This window comes from Electrona antarctica, assembly GCF_951216825.1.
Source record: "Electrona antarctica genome assembly, chromosome: 2".
Lineage (NCBI taxonomy): Eukaryota > Metazoa > Chordata > Actinopteri > Myctophiformes > Myctophidae > Electrona > Electrona antarctica.
The window spans coordinates 16,218,665-16,237,466 of NC_136807.1; the positions used below are offsets into that span (position 1 = coordinate 16,218,665).

An 18,802-nucleotide genomic window follows, 5' to 3' on the forward strand; every position below is an offset into this window, starting at 1 on the left:
ATACAGATACGTTTGACTCATAAGAAGAGCATCAAAGGCCAATCTGCAGGTCCCCGGGGACAAAACACCTACATTTACTGTAGGAAGTGTTTGTGTCTTTTTTTTTCCAAACATAATTATGTACCTATACAGTATACACCCACACCCACACCCACATAAATCACATGGACGGCCATAAACACTAAGAAACTGCAAAAAGTAGACCTCCAGGTGCATCCTGCACACAATGGGTGCTTACACGCACGCACGCATGCGCACACACGCACACACACACACACACACACACACACACACACACACACACACACACACACACACATTCATACCATGCACTGCACAGACAAATCCATACCTACACCCACCCTCACATACAGTAGACATGCATGATGCATCCACACACACACACACACACACACACACACACACACACACACACACACACACACACACACACACACACACAGCCTGAGGAGGTAGTATGTCAGAGTTGAGTCAAAACAGAACCTCTGGCTCAGAGGCATGGTCCCTGACTTCCGCTCTGCCATCAGTACATCAATCACTTAGGGACTCTCCCTTAAGGCCCTGAGTGACATAATGGTTTGTGCCGATAACTGCCCATAGTTGGTGGTGCAGGTAATGATTTTCAGTAATAATCTTCAGAATGTCACAATAGATTATACAATATTACCAGCACTAATTACATAATTATATTCAAGCGTTTTTCGCCAAAGTTCAGATCAGTCACATGCCAAACTGTAAATATAACACATTCTAAATTCTGTAAATGTCAGTCTCTGGAGCCACATGACATTCTGGATGCTCACCTATTCCGGTTACATGGCTAATTGGCTAGCACAACAACCTGCCCAATGTCATGTCTACAACATCATGAGTAAGCAACATCCACATCAAAGGCAAATATTACGCATATCACCACAAATAATGGCATCAACTATATGAAGACTATAGTTTTGATCTGAAATATGTGACGGCAATTTTGTTTATTTGTCATTCCCCAGCATAACTAACTTCTCTCTAATCTATTCAAGGAAGAAGTAAGTTAGACCTGCTGTGACCCCAGCAGAAGAATGTGATCAATTATCTGAAACCAATTACATAATAATTGATCTCATTGATCTACTGATACGTAACTGACTTCCACTGCTAGTTGGCAATGCTTTCCATTTCCTGTCTGCGGCAGAAACAGACAAATAGCCTATACAGTATGAAGTTCAGGAAAGCTGATGTAATGACAAAGCATACACACTCCATACAGTATGGTATGTGGTTTTGCTGGGAGCATGCAAAGAGGGGGTGGGATTGTGGTCATGTTATCCGCATCTTGCCCTGCCTGCAGCATTTCCTACATTAGGGATCATGACCCCATCTGGATCATAGGATCCTGTGTCTGGTTCAGTGTCCCCCCCCCCCCCCCCCCATTGCCACCCATGTATTTTTGGAAAATGTCAAATGAGCTTTAGCAGATTTCACAGGCCAGAAGTTTGAGTGTTTCTCAACCATGAAGGGTAATGTGGGAACTTACAATTTGAAACTCAAATCCTGCACAAATTGCTGTTATATGTATATGGTTACCTGAAGGCAGCTTTATGCTCCATGAAACATTCCCACTTAAGCCTGTCACTATAATTGCTGCTTTAAGGCATCTGGCTCCAAGGAAGAAATTTGTTTAAATTACAACTACTAAATAATAACTTAATTAATTGGATCCTTATGTGAGCTCTGGGTATTAACCCATTTTGGGAGGGAACCCCTTTTGGTGTTTTAAAGCATTATGTTATACTTTAGCTATTGAAAAATAGCAGATCTACAAGCTTGTATAGGTCTGCTATTTTTGAAACATCGTGAAGATATGCCTCAAATCTTTGAATATATATTATTACAGAGTGAACATTTTAACTCAAATCTTTGCTTTTGGGGAGGTCCCTGGAACAACATATTTTCAGATGGGGAGGCGGAGGCATATTACATATAATTTTTGGGGTCCTTGACATGAAATATTGAGCACCACTGATACAGAAACATAAGGTTTTTCAGAAAACTGTCACAAATTAGTGTTCTGTATGTAAAAGTTGCCTAACATATGTACTAGAGAAACATATGGGCATGGGAATATAAACAAAAACAGCAATTAACAACTTCCATTCTCATTTTGTTGAATCATGTGAGGGATTCCTTACAACTACAACACATGCCAATACTGCTGCATCTCTGGATATCTGGAACACAATGGGTATGAGAGGGCAGAGAGAAAAAGAGACGGGAGGGGAGGGCGGGGTGGGAGGTGTAAGGGAGAAGGAAGGAAGGAACAGGGATACCGAGTATTGAGTGAGGGGCCCAGGAAAGGGGGTCTTGGGGGAGTTGGGGGAAGATGGGGGGTCCACATCAAAGTTATGTCTGGTGACTGGAGATTAGGGACCGCATTGCAAGAGGGGATTTTTCACTTTCCAAAAGGTAGGCGCGCACGCGTGTGTGTGTGTGTGTGTGCGTGTGTGTGAGAGAGAGAGGTCCTCAGGGTCTCTCTGAGTTCTGCATTCCTCTGTGGTGTGTAGTACTGTATGTCCCCTCTTTGCCCACATATGCACTGACATGTACAATCCCATTGTCCACCATTATTAAATAGCATATTCTTCCCTGCAATTATCAATTAATTTCTTAGTGGTTCTTTTTCAAGTAATTGAATAATTTTTAATATATATAGGGCTGCAATTGTCAATTATTTTCTCAGCAACTGTTCTATCGATTTCATTTAGATAGGCAGCATCGAGTCGACGGCACACTGAGTTTAGAATTGGATCGGTCAGACAGTTCTCGAGTTATGTGAACTACAGACACGAGCACACGCACAGACGGACGGACACATATTTCACCCATTTATATTATAGTAGGATGCCAATTCATCCTCCCTACACATTTCTGTATTGCCACTGCGACTGAACCCTAGTGGCTCACCTACCTGTGAGGAGTCCCCACCAGGAGGCCATAGCTCCTCTGTCCCACTGCTGCTCCTGTTCAACACCCCCTGCTGACAGGTGCCACCAATAATTATAACCAGAACCCACTTCTGTACTGAAAATGCTTTCAAGATTAACTTCAAAGTAAGCTACTCACTTCAGGTTTGAAATGTTGTTTGACATTACCTAACCTGTAGTGTATGCCTACTGATTATGCCAATTGGTAGCCATGTCTGTTCAGACAGAGTAGACTAAAGCGATACATATTACAATGAGCATTAGTGAGGACATGGTTGAAATATGAAGAAAATGTTGAAAGTAGGGAAAGGGACGAAAAGAGATACTGTCTTCAAATCAGTGGAAAGTTCAATTAGGCCATGAATGACAAGTCTATAAACCCTAAAAAGCGTGAAACTTTCTTTTACCAAAAACACGTTAGTCGGGACATAATCTCTCAAGACAGATTTACAAATAATGATGCTGCCCTGAGTTCACACAAATGTGCCATCACCAATATGTAAACTTGTATAAACCTTGGCTTAGCGACATAATATCTATTATTAATATTATGAAATATAGCAACATTATACAGTTATAGAATGAGAAGACCTTTTGGCCTCGGTGCTTACTTGACACGCGCCTCAGTGCACATTAGGAAATTGTCTCGTGAGAACATGCACATGCACGTCCAATGTATTGCATAGGGTTGTTTTTCCCTTGAATATGCAGATAAGCCACTACTTCCTCGTCTCCCTTAATAGTTACCATTTAGTTTACATATTGTATCTGTCAACATAAGTTAACATAGCCTACTGTACATTTATCATTGTTGTGACGTCAGAGTACATGTGGTCTAGTTGAGATGATCTTTAGTAGCCTATAATTCTTTTTGAGGGCCCTCCTATATACAGGTTTAATGTTTGTTTTTAGTTCAATGTTTGTTTTATAAATGCCATTGACAATGAAGTGAAAATGTACATCACCTAACACAAACAAACATTAATTGCCATTAACAATAAAGACAATGTAATGTTTGTGTTGGCACCGTTTGTTTTACATCACCTAATCACCTAATCAACATGAGTTAGACTTTAATATATTAAACACACAGGTGTGATTTTTAGTGTTATAATTTTATGTTTTTAATCTATGGTTAGGCAACAATCTGTAAAGCAATATTGCCTCATTTATTTTCTTTGTGTGTCCCCAGAGTGAGGAAGGAATGTACATGGATGAACGCGTTCAGTTCATGCATAGCCTATCCATCAAATAGGCCTAAACCATTTTTTTGGCATCCAGATGAATTAGATATATCATTCGTGACAGAACTTGTGGATGTATGACAAATTCATGACATATCGCCGAAGATATCCTATATAATTATACCATATAAACTACAAGCAAAAATAATCTACCTGTCAAAGTACTTCCTTAATGTCAACGAAGATCACAATCATAACACCAGAGGGAGTTCAACAAACCACGTGCAACCCAGATTCGGCTCAAACAAGGGGTTAAACTCATTTCGCTCCTATGCCACTAAAATGTGGAACGCCCCACCAACCTTGCACTGTGTGTGTGTGTGTGTGTGTGTGTGTGTGTGTGTGTGTGTGTGTGTGTGTGTGTGTGTGTGTGTGTGTGTGTGTGTGTGTGTGTGTCCGTGTAAAGCTAATCTCCGGCACCGTTGGCCCGGCCGATGCTAACTGTGCACACACACTCCCTGGATGCCAACGACGAACCCCTGCCCCAATTTTTACACAATGACCTGTTATAGTATATAACTATATATATTGAAAGGATAGCCCCTTGAGATGTATCATCTCGTTTTAGAGGGGGTCCTCGGGCACAACACAATGAATACAGTACATAGACAAAACAATACATTAAACATGTCGACACAGAACAATACACTTACAACATCAACAAAACATAGATGCTCTCCAAACCACTCAAACACTACATCAAGACCAGAAGCAACTGCACTGAAACACCTAACAAAATACTAATAATAGTGATACTAATAATGAAAATAATAAAAATAAAGATAAAGATAAAAAGAATAATCAAGTACACACCTCTCTCCAAAAATCAAAAACAAGTACAAATGGGTTTCAGGTCTACAAGCAAAGAAGCCTTGAAAATGTTAAATGATAGTGCCACCATGAGGCCGATATTTTCAAAATACATTTCTTTATATTTCTCGTACACATTTTATCATGCAAATCGGTATACACTATAGTCATGTGACCAACACAGACATGTCTGCTTCCCCATATTCCATTCCTATTGGCTAAGATTGCCTTCCAAAGTTTGCAGGATTTGTCCGTTTTGAACAAAATGCCAACAAAATGCCAGTCATGAACACAGCGTGCGATTTCCGAGGAACTATGCACAAACATTCCCACTAGGCCGAGGAAGAAATGCTACTTAAACATTTTCAAATCATGGTGGCGCTATAACAGGCCAATTCATGTTCTTACCTATAAGTGCACCGATCTGTGTACAACTTTGTACGTCCACTACCTAGAGGCCAAGGAAATACCTTTGCCCTGCATTTTTTACTTCTGCTGGTTATAGCGCCACCATGAGGTTGATCTTGGCAAAACACATTTCTGTACTAGATTACTCGTACACATTTTATCCATACATCACACAAATCGGTATACTCGGTATACAAATCTCCATAGTCGTGTGATCAACACGGACCTGTCCGCTTTCCCATATTCCATCACAATTGGCTAAGATTGCCTTCCAAAGTTTGTAGGATTGGTCCATTTTGAACAAAATGCCTCACATTTTGATCAGTGTGCCATTTCCGTGAAATTATGCACACACATTCCCACTAGGCAGAGGAAGAAGTCCAACTTTTAAAAATCTAATCAGCCTCATGGTGGCGCTATAACAGGCCAATTCATGTTTTCATATATAACTGCACCGACCTGTGTATACACTTTGTATGCACACTTCTAAACATTATGAATACACTGAACTGTTTATATTAAGCTACTCCTACACATTTTGTCCAAACATCACAAACGCTATTATCCTGGTGGAGAGCTGTGCCCCGAGAGGCACTTTTTCTAGTTATTATTATTATTAACAGCCATTAAGAAATGTGAATCCCTAGACACCGCTCTCAAAGAGCACACGTGGGCAGTTGCAATTCGAAACTAGCCCCTGTAAAAGCCCCTTTTTAGCCTACACGTTTTTCATCGAACTTAAGTGTATATTTGTACTTCTTTAAATGTTCTGATGAATTGGAAATGGAGGACCCTGGTGTTAACAATTAGCCTAGTGCATTTTCTGGTTTTATCAGTTTTTGTATTGACCTGTAACTTCGTTTGAACTGTACCCATTCTACAAACTGTGAATACAAAAATCAATCAATCAATCAATCAATCAATCAATCAATGAAGATCCACAAATTGAAAAGACCATTCAACGTAGGCTACAGTAATTTGCCAACGCTAATATAGGCTATGCCTATATGTCATGAGATTAACACTGTTATTGTTGTGTGTTAATTCATCATGGAATTTATCCAGTCTCCACTCACTGACAATCACGCTGCATCTCTTTGAAGCGACGCAAGATCCAACGTGATTTTTTTTCTCCGGCAAATTGCAAGCACACGGTGAGAAAGAAATCACACAGCAAAGACTAAATGACAAGCCCGCTGTCTAAGTTCAAATCAAATGCAAAGAGCAACGCTGAAATTTACAACGATATAGGCCTACAAATGATTCTCATTAAAAACAACAACATAACTTTCGACCTGCAACATCTGTACACGAAGCTCAGGCATGCGACAGCGTGCACACAACTGCACATGCGGTCAAACTTGACGACTTAAAACTTTTAGAACGTGTTCAAAACATCGCCAAACAATGACTCTGTGAACAACTTCGGCAGGTTCAAACATGGGAAATAAAATCATCAGTATAATAACTAATTCGCCCAAATACCAATTTGCCCTCCTTGTAAGTATGATACTTACATAACCACGCACGCTCCTTGCAGGCTGCCACCTCAGAATGTGTTTTTTTTCGCAATGGAAAATATTTCGAAAGAATTCAACTTATGAAAATGAATAAATTCCTTAAAAAGAAAAAATAATCCTATACTAGTCTTCTTGCAGAACGTTTCTCTTTTTCCACTCTAGAAGCATGCTAAGAAAGTCTCACTCTCTCCTGCGCTGTTGTGAACTTGTGCACTCTCTCTCTATCCCTATTTTTTTTTCATCCACTCTCTCTCAGTCTCACTCTCGCTTCAACAGCCACACTATAAAGTGAAATGAACGTGAGTCGGGGTTATTACAAATGCTTACCTGTTGCCGTCGTGCCGTGCAGCTAGTAAAGAGGAACAGAGCGAGAAAGGGGAGCTATAACCATAGGGCTATAACCGAGATTGGCTGCGCACAGAAATATCAAGGCTCTTCCACCAAGGTGCCAGTGTCACTCCTCCCCTCCTTGTCTTCACCCCCCCTCCCCCAAGGAAAAAATAAATCCTCACTGTTCATTTGATTTACATACCGGTAGATAGGTTTACTTTACTAAGGAATGGATTATACTAAATGTTCTGTTGAAATGATTCAAATGAATGAACAAGGTGGTGCTTTCGTTTGAAACATGTACCCATTCTACTACATACATACTGTGAAATAAAAAATTCAATCAATCAATCAATCAATCAATCAAGCACGTGAGCAGTGCATGTTCGCCAACCTTAATGCATGTTCGGACTAACGGGACTTCGGATCTATGGCCAGTTCCCTAATTCACAGTATGTAATAAAAAATAAAATTCATGTAAATTCATACATTACATACTGTGCGTGCGACATGTACACAGTACACACGTGACGTGTCTGTGCGTCGTGTGTCTGTTTCTTTATGTGAAAAGACAGGGACACAAAACGTTTTTGTCAAAAAGTGTAAAAAACTGAAACTGAAAACTTGGAAACTTTTAAAATAAATAATGAATCGATTAATTTAATAGCTCACATAACATATTTGGTGTGTGTTAGTTACATTTACCTGAGTCTCTCCTCCTGGTGTAATCGTGTTCGTGTATTTTTCACAACATGCAGTGTCAGACAGGGTATATAAATTAAATTGGCACTTCTCTTCTCAGCGCATGGTTGTTGTGAAAGTGTTGGAGTGAATCCACCGCAGGCATGCTGGCAGCTCACGCATGCGCTATGCGCACTGTCTGGAGAACACGGAAGTCCGTCCATCAGAAAATAAACAGCAGCTCCAACATTCTCATCCTCTGCAACAATGTTGCAGTTACAATTCACTAAAGAAGTCTTGCCAGATTCTGTTAGCAACGACTTCCACAATCTGAATAAATTCAACGAGCAGGTATTCTTTCTTCCTTTTTCCTATTCCAAGTCACCATCGGAAGAGAATGTGTATCTTGTAAACACTGCTTTGTAACAGCACACTTACGTTTGTATTAGCTCTGGTCCATAGAGTGTTTAGAATGAGTTTTCTAAGTCTAGCCTAACGTATGGAGCAGAGCTACGTTTTTTTTAATCAAATGACAAAGTTGTGTGCTGTATAAGTGTATATTGTTAAATGTAGCTTGTTGCCCTACTGTGTTTATGCACAAATGTGACAATTAAGTCACAAGTGGTCATGTGATTCATGTGACATCCTCTGAAACATGACCACAGTTCATAGGAGGTTGTGCAGAAACACAATCATAACACTGAGTGACTACATAAGAACAATTTAAAAAATGAAACAAGCGACGTACTTCACCACAGAAAGTTCAGGGTTTGCCTTCAGATTAAGTTAAAATTGAATGACAGTTAGATTTCTTTTGACAGCCTGAAGTTATGTGGAACCTACCTTTATGACAATGGCATTGCTATATAAAGACAGTCAACAGTCAACACACTTATAATTATAGAGAAAAAAGAGGAACTATCCAGGTGCTCAATGGAGATAGCAAAATATGATAATGATAAAAAGGTGCTCACACGGATCAAAAACGGGATCACATCCTTATTGCCCTGATGAAGACCTGTTAGGTCGAAACATGTTGGCAGTTGCCTTTTTAATTTAATAAAGGCGTTCCTCATTTTTTAACTTTGTGTGCCCGGATCCTTCTCTTCTTCTCTTTTTATCTGACACTTATAATTATAGTTTGGGGTGGCAACTCAATGTTTAATAGTTAGGGATGAAGCTACAGCTTAAATTAAACTAATGAAGATGTTTTTGTCATTGTTTGCAGCAATTTATGCGTCTGACTGAAATACTCTTCCAGTTTCTGCTAGAGCCGAAGGAGGTGAGACTCATGCATAACTACGGTATTAACTAAACATGTTGAGAAACATGCATGCCTAAACAAACATACATATAACCAAATATTTTGGGAAACATGCATGCTCTAATATAACTATTTTGAGAAAGAAACATGGATGCATGCACAAACAATAACATACATGCACAACAAACACACATACATAACATGTTGATGGGACGATTCTGGCATTCTGCGCTGATCGGTCCAGTGCTTTTCGAGATTAGCTCTGGACACACAGACTCTCTTCTTTTTTTTATATATATAATTTTTATCCCACGATTTTGTAACCCATTTTTTCACCCCTGTGTCAATTATCTAATGTGACCCTGGGCTCTACACACCCTCCGCCATGCTTCCTTCATGCCTGAGTGTCCAAGTTGCTCCTTTACACCTGACAGGGGGGAGTTTCCCTGGTTGGACGTAGCGCATGGAAGGAACACGTTATTCCAACCAGTTCCTTTCCCCTCTATCAGGCGCCCCGGCTGACCAGGGGGAGGCAGTTTAGAGACCAGGATTACTGCATGTTTTTTGTGAGGGTACCTACCCTAGGGGACACGGGGAGAACATGTAAACTCCACAGACTCTCTTCTATTCTAAACTGATACACTCCTGCTGAGCTTTGCCATGAGAGGGAATAAACTGGTAGTAATTTATGGGAAGTAGAACTAGAAGAAACCAAAGGAGATTTAGGGTCTTACTAATGAAAGATTTCCTTTCCACTTGTATATGTGTTTGTGTGCGTGTGTGTAGGCAGAGAGGTTTATGCTGCAGTTGAGTGAGTTTGCGGGAGAACATGGGATGAGTTCTGGACCTTTGAGGAATCTGATGAAGAGTGTTCTACTGGTGCCTCAAGGTGATTATAATAATAATAAAAGCTAACCTCTGTCTGTCTGTCTGTCTGTCTGTCTCTTTCTGTTTATTCAGTCATGTAAAAGCCATTACAATCCAGCAGATGCACCCACAAAAAAATACTCAACCATTTATCTTTAGAATTGTCATTCATCTGGCCCTCTGGACTCTCTTTCTTGAAACATCTTTAAAATAATCTTTGTTCCTCTTCTTCTTCTCCAGGTGCATTGAAGAAGAATCTAACATCTGAGCAGGTCAAAGAAGACCTTCTGACATTAGGTATGGCAAAGATATTCCTCACTAACAATTTAACAAATTCCAAAGGATGTTTAATTTGTACTCTACAACGCAAGAGCATTGTACGAGGTAGTATTAAAAACGTATGCCCTATTTGTTTTGTTTGTTGTGTGATGGTATCATAAGAAAATAGGTCAAAACACGTTGTGAGCTTCTAGATCTGCTATTTTCACAATTTGCGAAAATCCTTGAAAGTTCTCAATCTATATTGATATGTCCAAAATAGGGACACCATAGTGAAAGTGTTTAAGATCTGTGGTAGGTACTGTATGTACATATAACCCTTCCTTGCTGAGGAATATATCATCCCTGCTGACTCCTACTCAATGTTGCTATTATCTGTCTCAACAAAGAAAAATACTGTCCATGACCCCTATATTTATTTTATTTTAATTTAAGTTTTAAAACGGATTCATGATGACAGACCTACTCCAATTCATTGGTACCATGATGAGAGGTCTGCATTATCATTAGTTTGATAAAAAACAACAACAACTGTATTGCTAGTTTTGATTCCATTATCCCTATTGATCAACCAGGACTGAATGAAGACAAAGCTGATCACTTGTCACAGCAGGTAAATCTCAGCCCTTCCACTTACTGCATTTAGATACTTTAGCCTTGATTTAGCTGATACTCTTTGTCTTAATACAGTTTCCTAACGAACACACACACACACATACACACTGTATATAATTAATATATTTTTCTGAGGCTACATCAGCAGACTTCATATTTTCTCAGGGTAAATAAATCAGTTCAGTTCAGTTCATGTCGTTTGTGATATAACATTGTCATTGTGTTATAGGTTGATCTTGAATAGGCGCCATTGTGAATCTCAAAGCAAAATAACTGGTTTGCATTTATTTCTGTGTTGTGTTATGGATTGGTGACTGTGTCTTTGTGTTTCTCAGTGGGGTGTCCATTACGCTGTGCTCTCGAGGCTAGCAGTGGGACAGACTGTGATGGTCAACCAACTGGTGGATATGGAGTGGAAGTTTGGAGGTAAGGACAAACCCAGCTACAAAATGATCACATACAATGTTGGATTTATTGTATGCTATTTTCACTTAGCACAATCAATTCTGTTTGCATTTTGTGTAGGTTACTTGAGACACATTTACACAGTTATTGCGCAATATTGGCGTCGGATGAGCTGTCATTAATGCCGGTGTAGCCTTTTTACACAGACTGTAAAGGAGCCACAGTAAAACCTCCACCATGTATGCATATAGATAGCATACCGGCTTTCTGGGATCAGAGGTGTGGCGTTACACAACAGTGTCAGTGTTTGGTAAAACTATAGCCCACTGATTAATATCACACAATACCGATTGACTAACAATGAAGCAGCTCCAGTACTGAAGCATTTTCCTTCAGCAAGTGGCATACAGGCTGTTTTTCCAAATAAGAAGCACATGCTAGAGTTGTGTAACACATTTAGTTGTCGTAAACTCGTAAAGATGATCTCTAAAGTTGCCAAACTAGCATAATTAATAACGTAATTTTTTTCCCTTTCGTTTCGGCTGAAATCGGTTTGTCTAAATAGGGCTCATTTAGGCCTCTTCACAAATAACTCCACAGTGGAGTTGTGACAGTTTTATATGGGGGACCTGGGTGCAACACTGAAATTGGTCCGTCTAAAAGGGGCTCATTTAGGCCTCTTCCGCAAGGACATGATACAGTATGTCAAATCAGACAACCGTATGCAATGTCTTGGAGGCTTTGGTAGTTTAGAGTTTTATATTTTGGAGTTTATATTGAAATGAGCCAACCTCTATTGCTAATGTGTTCATTTTGGTGCAAAATTTATTTCAGCAAGGACAAATACAGCATCTATAGATCTATCTAATGTGTTGCCATGAGAAACAATCAATCTGTCAATAAGTCTTTAAATGAACCGCAGGAACGCATTGAGGGAGACCTCCGAATTTCATCGGAGTTCCATTAGCAAAAACAACATTTCCAAACGACTGTTGCCGCAGGGGCAATACTGAGTCTTTTTTAAATAATTATGGTTAGTTTCTTCCAGGTATGTGGCACTGTCCCTCTAAGGGATTAAGGGTTGAAACAAACAGTGTTGACCACTAAATGAACATTTCTTGGTCTACTTAAGAGCTCATCATGTCTTTGTTTATGATTATGTCACTGTTGACATGGTAACGATCATGACACATCTTGTCTCTACAGTAACTGTTGGCACCAGTGAAATACAGAAGGTTGGCAATATCTTTCTACAGGTGAAAACCTCCAAAATACAGCACTGTGACACACACACACACACACACAATATCAGTCATTGAGATAAATAACTTTTCATAATTTAGACATTGCCATCACATCACATAGCATTACAAAGAAAACACACTACCCCAAGCACACACTCTCTCCTCTCTCTTACACACACACACACACACACACACACACACACACACACACACACACACACACACACACACACACACAGCTTCAGAGTTTACACATCTTTGTTGAGTCTTGTTGAAGGTGGACTTTGTGTGTTTTAGCTGAAGTTGGTGATCAGAAAGGGGAATTCCACTGAAAATGTGTACATGGGTGAGTGAGTCTAATGTTATTAGCACAATAGAAGCTCGGTGCACAGCACACATGCATACTATTCCACAGCACTAAAATAACTAACTGAATAGCTTGCAGTATATGCAATGCATGATTGCTATTTTAGCTGTTACATTTCAGCTCTATAGTACCTGAGTGTAACACATGCATTTTGTTTTTACGTTATCCAGAGTTGACCCTCCCTCAGTTTTACAACTTCCTCCATGAGATGGAGAGAGCCAAGACCAGCATGGAATGCTTCGCCTGAAGTGTGTGTGTGTGTGTGTGTGTGTGTGTGTGTGTGTGTGTGTGTGTGTGTGTGTGTGTGTGTGTGTGTGTGTGTGTGTGTGTGTGTGTGTGTGTGTGTGTGTGTGTGTGTGTGTGTGTGTGTGTGTGTGTGTGTGTGTGTGTGTGTGTGTGTGTGTGTGTGTGTGTGTGTGTGTGTGTGTGTGTGTGTGTGTGTGTGTGTGCGTGCGTGCGTGCGTGCGTGCGTGCGTGCGTGCGTGCGTGCGTGCGCGCGATGTGTTATGAGTTTGTTTGTATGTTAAGGTTGCAACAGTTAATCTCACTAATTGATTTAAATGTTTTTCTACAACAGAAGTTATAAGAACTTAGAAGAAGAAATAAGCATATACCGGTTTACTGTTAACTATAAACATACAGTATATGGTTACAGGTGTGCTCATAGTAAAATATACACAAGGCCGCTTTACAGATGTGCTCTGTACTGTATGTACAGATACAGCACTTCCATCACTAGAGCAGGGATTTTCAACTGATTGTGAACCAGGGACCATCACCTGTTGTGCTGGGTGGGGAGAGTACTTACAGGGACCACTTCCCCTTCTTGAGATTCTAACTCCCTTTTCTGAGGATTTCTGACTTCTCAGTAACTGACTCATTTTGATTTTACTGTAAGAGCTGGGGCTCTTGGAATTGTGCCGGACAAATCCTCCAAAACAAGGGATTGTGTTTCATACACTCTTGACAGAGTCTGTGGACATGATGTCAATGAGCTGATCCTCTTCTGTTGAAGTACATTTGGTCTTGAAGCACAAGCCTCCTCAAATGACCATTGATTGATAATGATGATCTTGTCTTTATTCTCTTTAATTCCACTGTACTCATGTAATGCAAATACCAACAGTTCTCCAAAATAAAACAAAATAAAATAATGAAAAAATAAAAAAATATATATATATTTTTTCTGACTGATTTATATTACTGACTGCATTGTCAGGGACCACATGCGATACCTTAATGGTGGACCACCAGTGGCCCACAGACTACCATTTGAAAACCACTGCACTGAAGAAATGTCAAAACAATGCATGGATTTCAGTCATTCGGATTCCATAGAAGCCAGCATGTCTTCTATGGAAGCATGTTGCACAGCAAAAATAGGCTATTTACCTAGCCTATAGATAGGCTATTTTTGGTTATTATGTTAAGATTAAATGATAGCATTTGAAGAGGTCAAACTATCAATATGTTTAGAAGTATCTTCCAAAAAAAACAATATTGTCTTGGATATTTCTTAAAAGTAAAGGTTAAAGCCTCAATCTGTGCTTTCTTTCCTGGTTGACAGAATGTAGAACAGCAGGAACAATATTACTAAAATCTCGTAATTTTACAGTTTAAAACGCTGCCTCGGTTCAGTCACAGTGGCTTTTGCAAACAGGTGCTCTTCAGTGGAACAGGAACATGCACTAAAATAATCTAAAGTCCTGCTTGTGGTGAGGCAGACTTTAGGGAAAAAGGTACTGAGGCACTCCGTCTAGATTTATTGAGCAAGGCAACAGTCGACTGATGCGTTTTGAAACCGCGTGAGTGTGGACTGGCTCCTTTCACACTGTTTCACAAATCAAATTAAGTCACACATTATAGGACTTGGCCATAATAATACAATTTTTCAGTTGCTTTAATCCATGACAATGTGTTTTTCAGCCCTTCTTAATTTAAAAAAAGAGTATAAATGTGGAGCACAAGGGGTTGGGGATTCAAAAATAAAAAAACAATTTGTGAAAATGGCTGATCTACAAGCTCACAACTAAGTTGTGAGATTTTACATCTGCTGCTATTTTTTTTTAAGTTAATCAATAATTGCAGCCCTAGTATATATTTGATGTTGGGCAGAAACCTATTATCTCCTTTTTGTGTTATGTTTGTAAGTGAATGCTCTACGTGATCATACTACAGCATCACACAAACGTATCAAAAGTAGTAGCACCTCACGTTTTGAGCTTGTCGATCTGCTACTTTTGCTATTTCTGAATTTGACTCCTGAAAAGTAACAGTTTTGGACATATGAGGTTTCCACCCGATCGATACAGTATGTACTGTACTATGTACTGTACACCTGCATGTCTGTCTGCTCATGTGACAAAGACCCAGGACTCCCCGAATGAAGACAAAAATCACCATTCTGTCAAGACTAAATGTTCTAGAATTCATGGAAGAATGAGACATTCCAGAATAATTTCAACTAAGCTCAGTTTATACTTGATCTACCAATAAAATAAAGAAAACTCAAGCACAATTGTATTCTTGAAATGTACCTCTTCATTTAAATAAGAGAGTGGTTCAGTATTTTTGTCATTGAATATATGTCACTAGGGACCTGACCGAACCGTTGCTTCATTAAATAAGACAAGGCTCTTGTGCCGAGCAGATACAGTGTGCGGGTGTACCTTATTGCTTTCATTGATGTCCACTGGCCTACGCACCTGTGCATACGCCTGATTGCTAGGTGTGCGATAGTTTTCTCCTACAGTTGTCATTGAATATATACCACTCGAGCAGAATAAGGATGAAGACGTTTTATTTCAAGTGCAATTTCAACATGCAATGTAAACAGTGTGATAGTGTGTGAGACAGTGTGATGCACTGTAGACCAGGGGAGCCACACACTCCTTTACGTCAAAATGTCAATTTACTTTGTGGGATGAAAAATACAATTCTGGTCGGTCAGAGTATTTTTGAAGAATTCCCCTCTCACCTTTACCCGAATTCCCCTCTCACCTTTACCCGAATTCCCCTCTCACCTTTACCCTTCTGAAGGTAATTATGTCACTCTAAAAACTCCCGTGGCTAATCATTTAAGGAGAGCAAACTGCACTCTGTTTGTTTTGTGGCTTTGTGTTGATCCTGTTGAGAAGCACACACACACACAACACTCCAGAGAGTTGCAAGGAACTTAGGAAGGAGTCAGTTAATTAATCGATGCATGCAGGGCTGTTGTACTGCTGGGCCGTTGTAGCCAAAATAAGGAAGAGGAAGTTCATACTGTAAGTGGACTTCCAAGAACTTCACCTGACAGCTGCCATACACTGTGTTGTGCTTAAATTAATGATTGTTAAACATTCCTTATTTTACTAGGATCTCAAGGAGAGCAAATATAATAATGTTAGCGTGTATTAATAAGATAAAATGGAGCCGTCCATACATGACTTATTATTTAAAAGTAATGAACGATTTGGGGAAAAAGAAAATGTGAGGAATAAGTGAAAATAGCAGATCTTAAGCTTGTGCAATGTGTTGTGTGCTTTTCTTTTAAACTTTTTGTACAAGGAAGTATAATACAGGGTTAAGTGGTTAATCAGACTTTTTAGTTGATTATAAAAACGTATTATATAGACCAGCTCAGTGGCCTTGTGGTTACTGGTTAGAGTGTCCGCCCTGGGACTGGGAGTTTGGGGTTCGATCCCCGGCCGGGTCATACCAAAGACTCAGTGCCTCCCTGCTTAGCACTCAGCATCAAGAGTTGGATTGGGTCCCGGCTGCAACATACTAGCGTCATGTCCAGGAGGTGTACTTGTACATCATGTCCAGGAGGCGGTGTACTTGTACATCAAGCTGCCTCACGCTACAGAACCAGGAGATCTGGCATAATCCTGCCCTATGGGCCTCATGGCTTGGCAAGGCTTACATAAAAATCTATTTGAATTGATTCATTGATATAGTATAAGAAATATATATTGGTTTTGAATCTTTCGATATATTTTCGGTTGCCCATCCATAGTTCATAACTTCAGACCATGTGCTGACTGCGATAGAGAAAGAGAGCCATGTGCATGATGCACGTGTGTGGTTGTTTGTGTCCTTGTGTCTATGCGAAACTATGTCTGTCTTCATGTTATAACATACGACGAATTAGACCGTTCCTCACCCAGGAGTCAGCCCAGCTCCTAATCCAGACAACAGTCTTGTCAAAACTTGAATATTGTAACTCCCTCCTTACTGGCCTACCGGCATGTGCACTTAAGCCTCTCCAACTGATCCAAAAGGCCGCAGCTCGCTTGGTCTTCAACCAGCCAAAATTCTCACACGTCTCCCCCTTCTCTGCTCCCTCCATTGGCTCCTGGTCGCTGCCCGCACAGAATACAAAACTCTGATGCTTGCATTCAAAGCAACCAAAGGTATGGCTCCCCCATATCTTACAAGTATGATCGAACCCTATAGATAGAGGTTATGCGCGTGACATCATCATCAAACCAGGAGGTTATGCAGGAACGCCTACTGAGTGGCAAAAAACGACTTTCTGGCCTTGACAGCCCATACATCCACACAGAAAAGTCATATCTGATTGCATTAAACAACATTAAACAATGTTAAACTCACTTTGCCTGTTGCTTTGCCATGTGCCATTCACTTTAAGCATGCGCATACTCTCTATACAAACCCTCCCGCGCACTCAGATCAGCCAACGTGGGGAAGCTGGAAGTACCTTCACTAAAACACTGGGACAACGCTCCACACGTCCCAAACTCTTCTCCCTTCTGGCTCCAAAACTATGGAATCCCATTACAATCAGAACTACAGTCTCACTCCCAATCTTGTGCCGTAGTCTGAAAACCCACCTTTTCAGACTCCATCATGGCCCGTAGCACTTACCCTAGCCCCCTAGATAGTAACTTTATGTAGACTTAGATAGCATTTTATACAGGCTTTTAGCATGTGCTGTCGTATAGACAGCACTAGAATTGCATTTTATGTAGTCATAGCACTTTTTAGTATATATGTATAGTATAGTATAGTATAGTATAGTATAGTATAGTATAGTATAGTATAGTATAGTATAGTATAGTTTCATTATATAGCTATTCCACTGTTACGTTCTTAGCTTACGCATGTTTCATGATAACTACTGTTTATGTATGTGATGTATTGCCATGCTTTTTGTTCTTGCTTATTGTAAATCGTTCTAGATTAAGAGCGTCTGCTAAATGCCTAAATTGTAAATTGTTCCCCTAAAGCTGCCTCAAATTACAGAAATGTAACGATTTGTCTGAAGGCCTGAAGGCCCAGGTGTTCAGAGAGAGCTGGAACAACTGAGGGAGGGGGAGAGAGAGAGAAAGGAAGGTGGAACGACATTCAGAGAAGAAAGATTGATGGAAAGTGGGGGGCCAAGAAAAAGGAAGGAGAGTGACAGGTAGAAAGCGAAGTGAGTGAGTGAGAGAGAGAATGATGGGAACTTAAAAAAGGGATGAGAACGCAAAAGAAGAAGGGGTGAAACATTGAAGTAGGAGCTAGGGCGAGAGAGAGAACGATATGACTCGCTGTAGGTGAAGTTTACCAAGAGTCGATGACCCATGAGGGCAGCAGGGGTTAGAGGTCAGAGGTTAATGCCTTAAAGAGGGGAGTCTGTCTGGGCACGTTGTTTCTTTCAAACACTGCATTCTTGATTGTAGAAAGAAATCTCAAACACAAATGGAATTCCCAAAGTGAGGCATTATATAGCTACAGTAGAATTAGAGAAATCACACCTGTGTGAAGTGAGGGGCGCTCTTATCATTGTAC

General features: G+C 40.1%; 2 protein-coding genes across 2 annotated transcripts in view; one reads left to right on the forward strand and one right to left on the reverse strand.

Moving 5' to 3' along the window:
- Positions 1 to 7,345, reverse strand: part of LOC306942448 (DNA (cytosine-5)-methyltransferase 3B-like) — a 56,545-nt gene extending 49,200 nt beyond the window's left edge. Inside the window, exon 1 of the mRNA XM_079528332.1 lies at positions 7,300 to 7,345. The gene's annotated coding sequence lies outside the window, so the exon portion shown is untranslated. The remainder of the gene's footprint in view (positions 1 to 7,299) is intronic.
- Positions 7,346 to 8,130: 785 nt separating this feature from the next.
- Positions 8,131 to 13,392, forward strand: commd7 (COMM domain containing 7). Its single transcript, XM_079528410.1, has 9 exons — positions 8,131 to 8,334; positions 9,212 to 9,265; positions 10,034 to 10,136; positions 10,355 to 10,411; positions 10,969 to 11,006; positions 11,344 to 11,434; positions 12,620 to 12,669; positions 12,955 to 13,003; positions 13,195 to 13,392. The coding sequence occupies exons 1-9, from the start codon at positions 8,251 to 8,253 to the stop codon at positions 13,269 to 13,271; spliced, it is 603 nt and encodes a 200-aa protein (XP_079384536.1). The 5' UTR covers positions 8,131 to 8,250; the 3' UTR covers positions 13,272 to 13,392.
- The last annotated feature ends 5,410 nt before the right edge of the window (positions 13,393 to 18,802 follow it).

Coding starts and splice junctions, on each gene's coding strand:
- commd7 (XM_079528410.1), top strand. CDS start 8,251: ATGTTGCAGTTACAATTCACTAAAGAAGTCTTGCCAGATTCTGTTAGC. Junction 10,137..10,354: donor TGTTCTACTGGTGCCTCAAG/GTGATTATAATA, acceptor CTTCTTCTCCAG/GTGCATTGAAGAAGAATCTA. Junction 13,004..13,194: donor CACTGAAAATGTGTACATGG/GTGAGTGAGTCT, acceptor TACGTTATCCAG/AGTTGACCCTCCCTCAGTTT.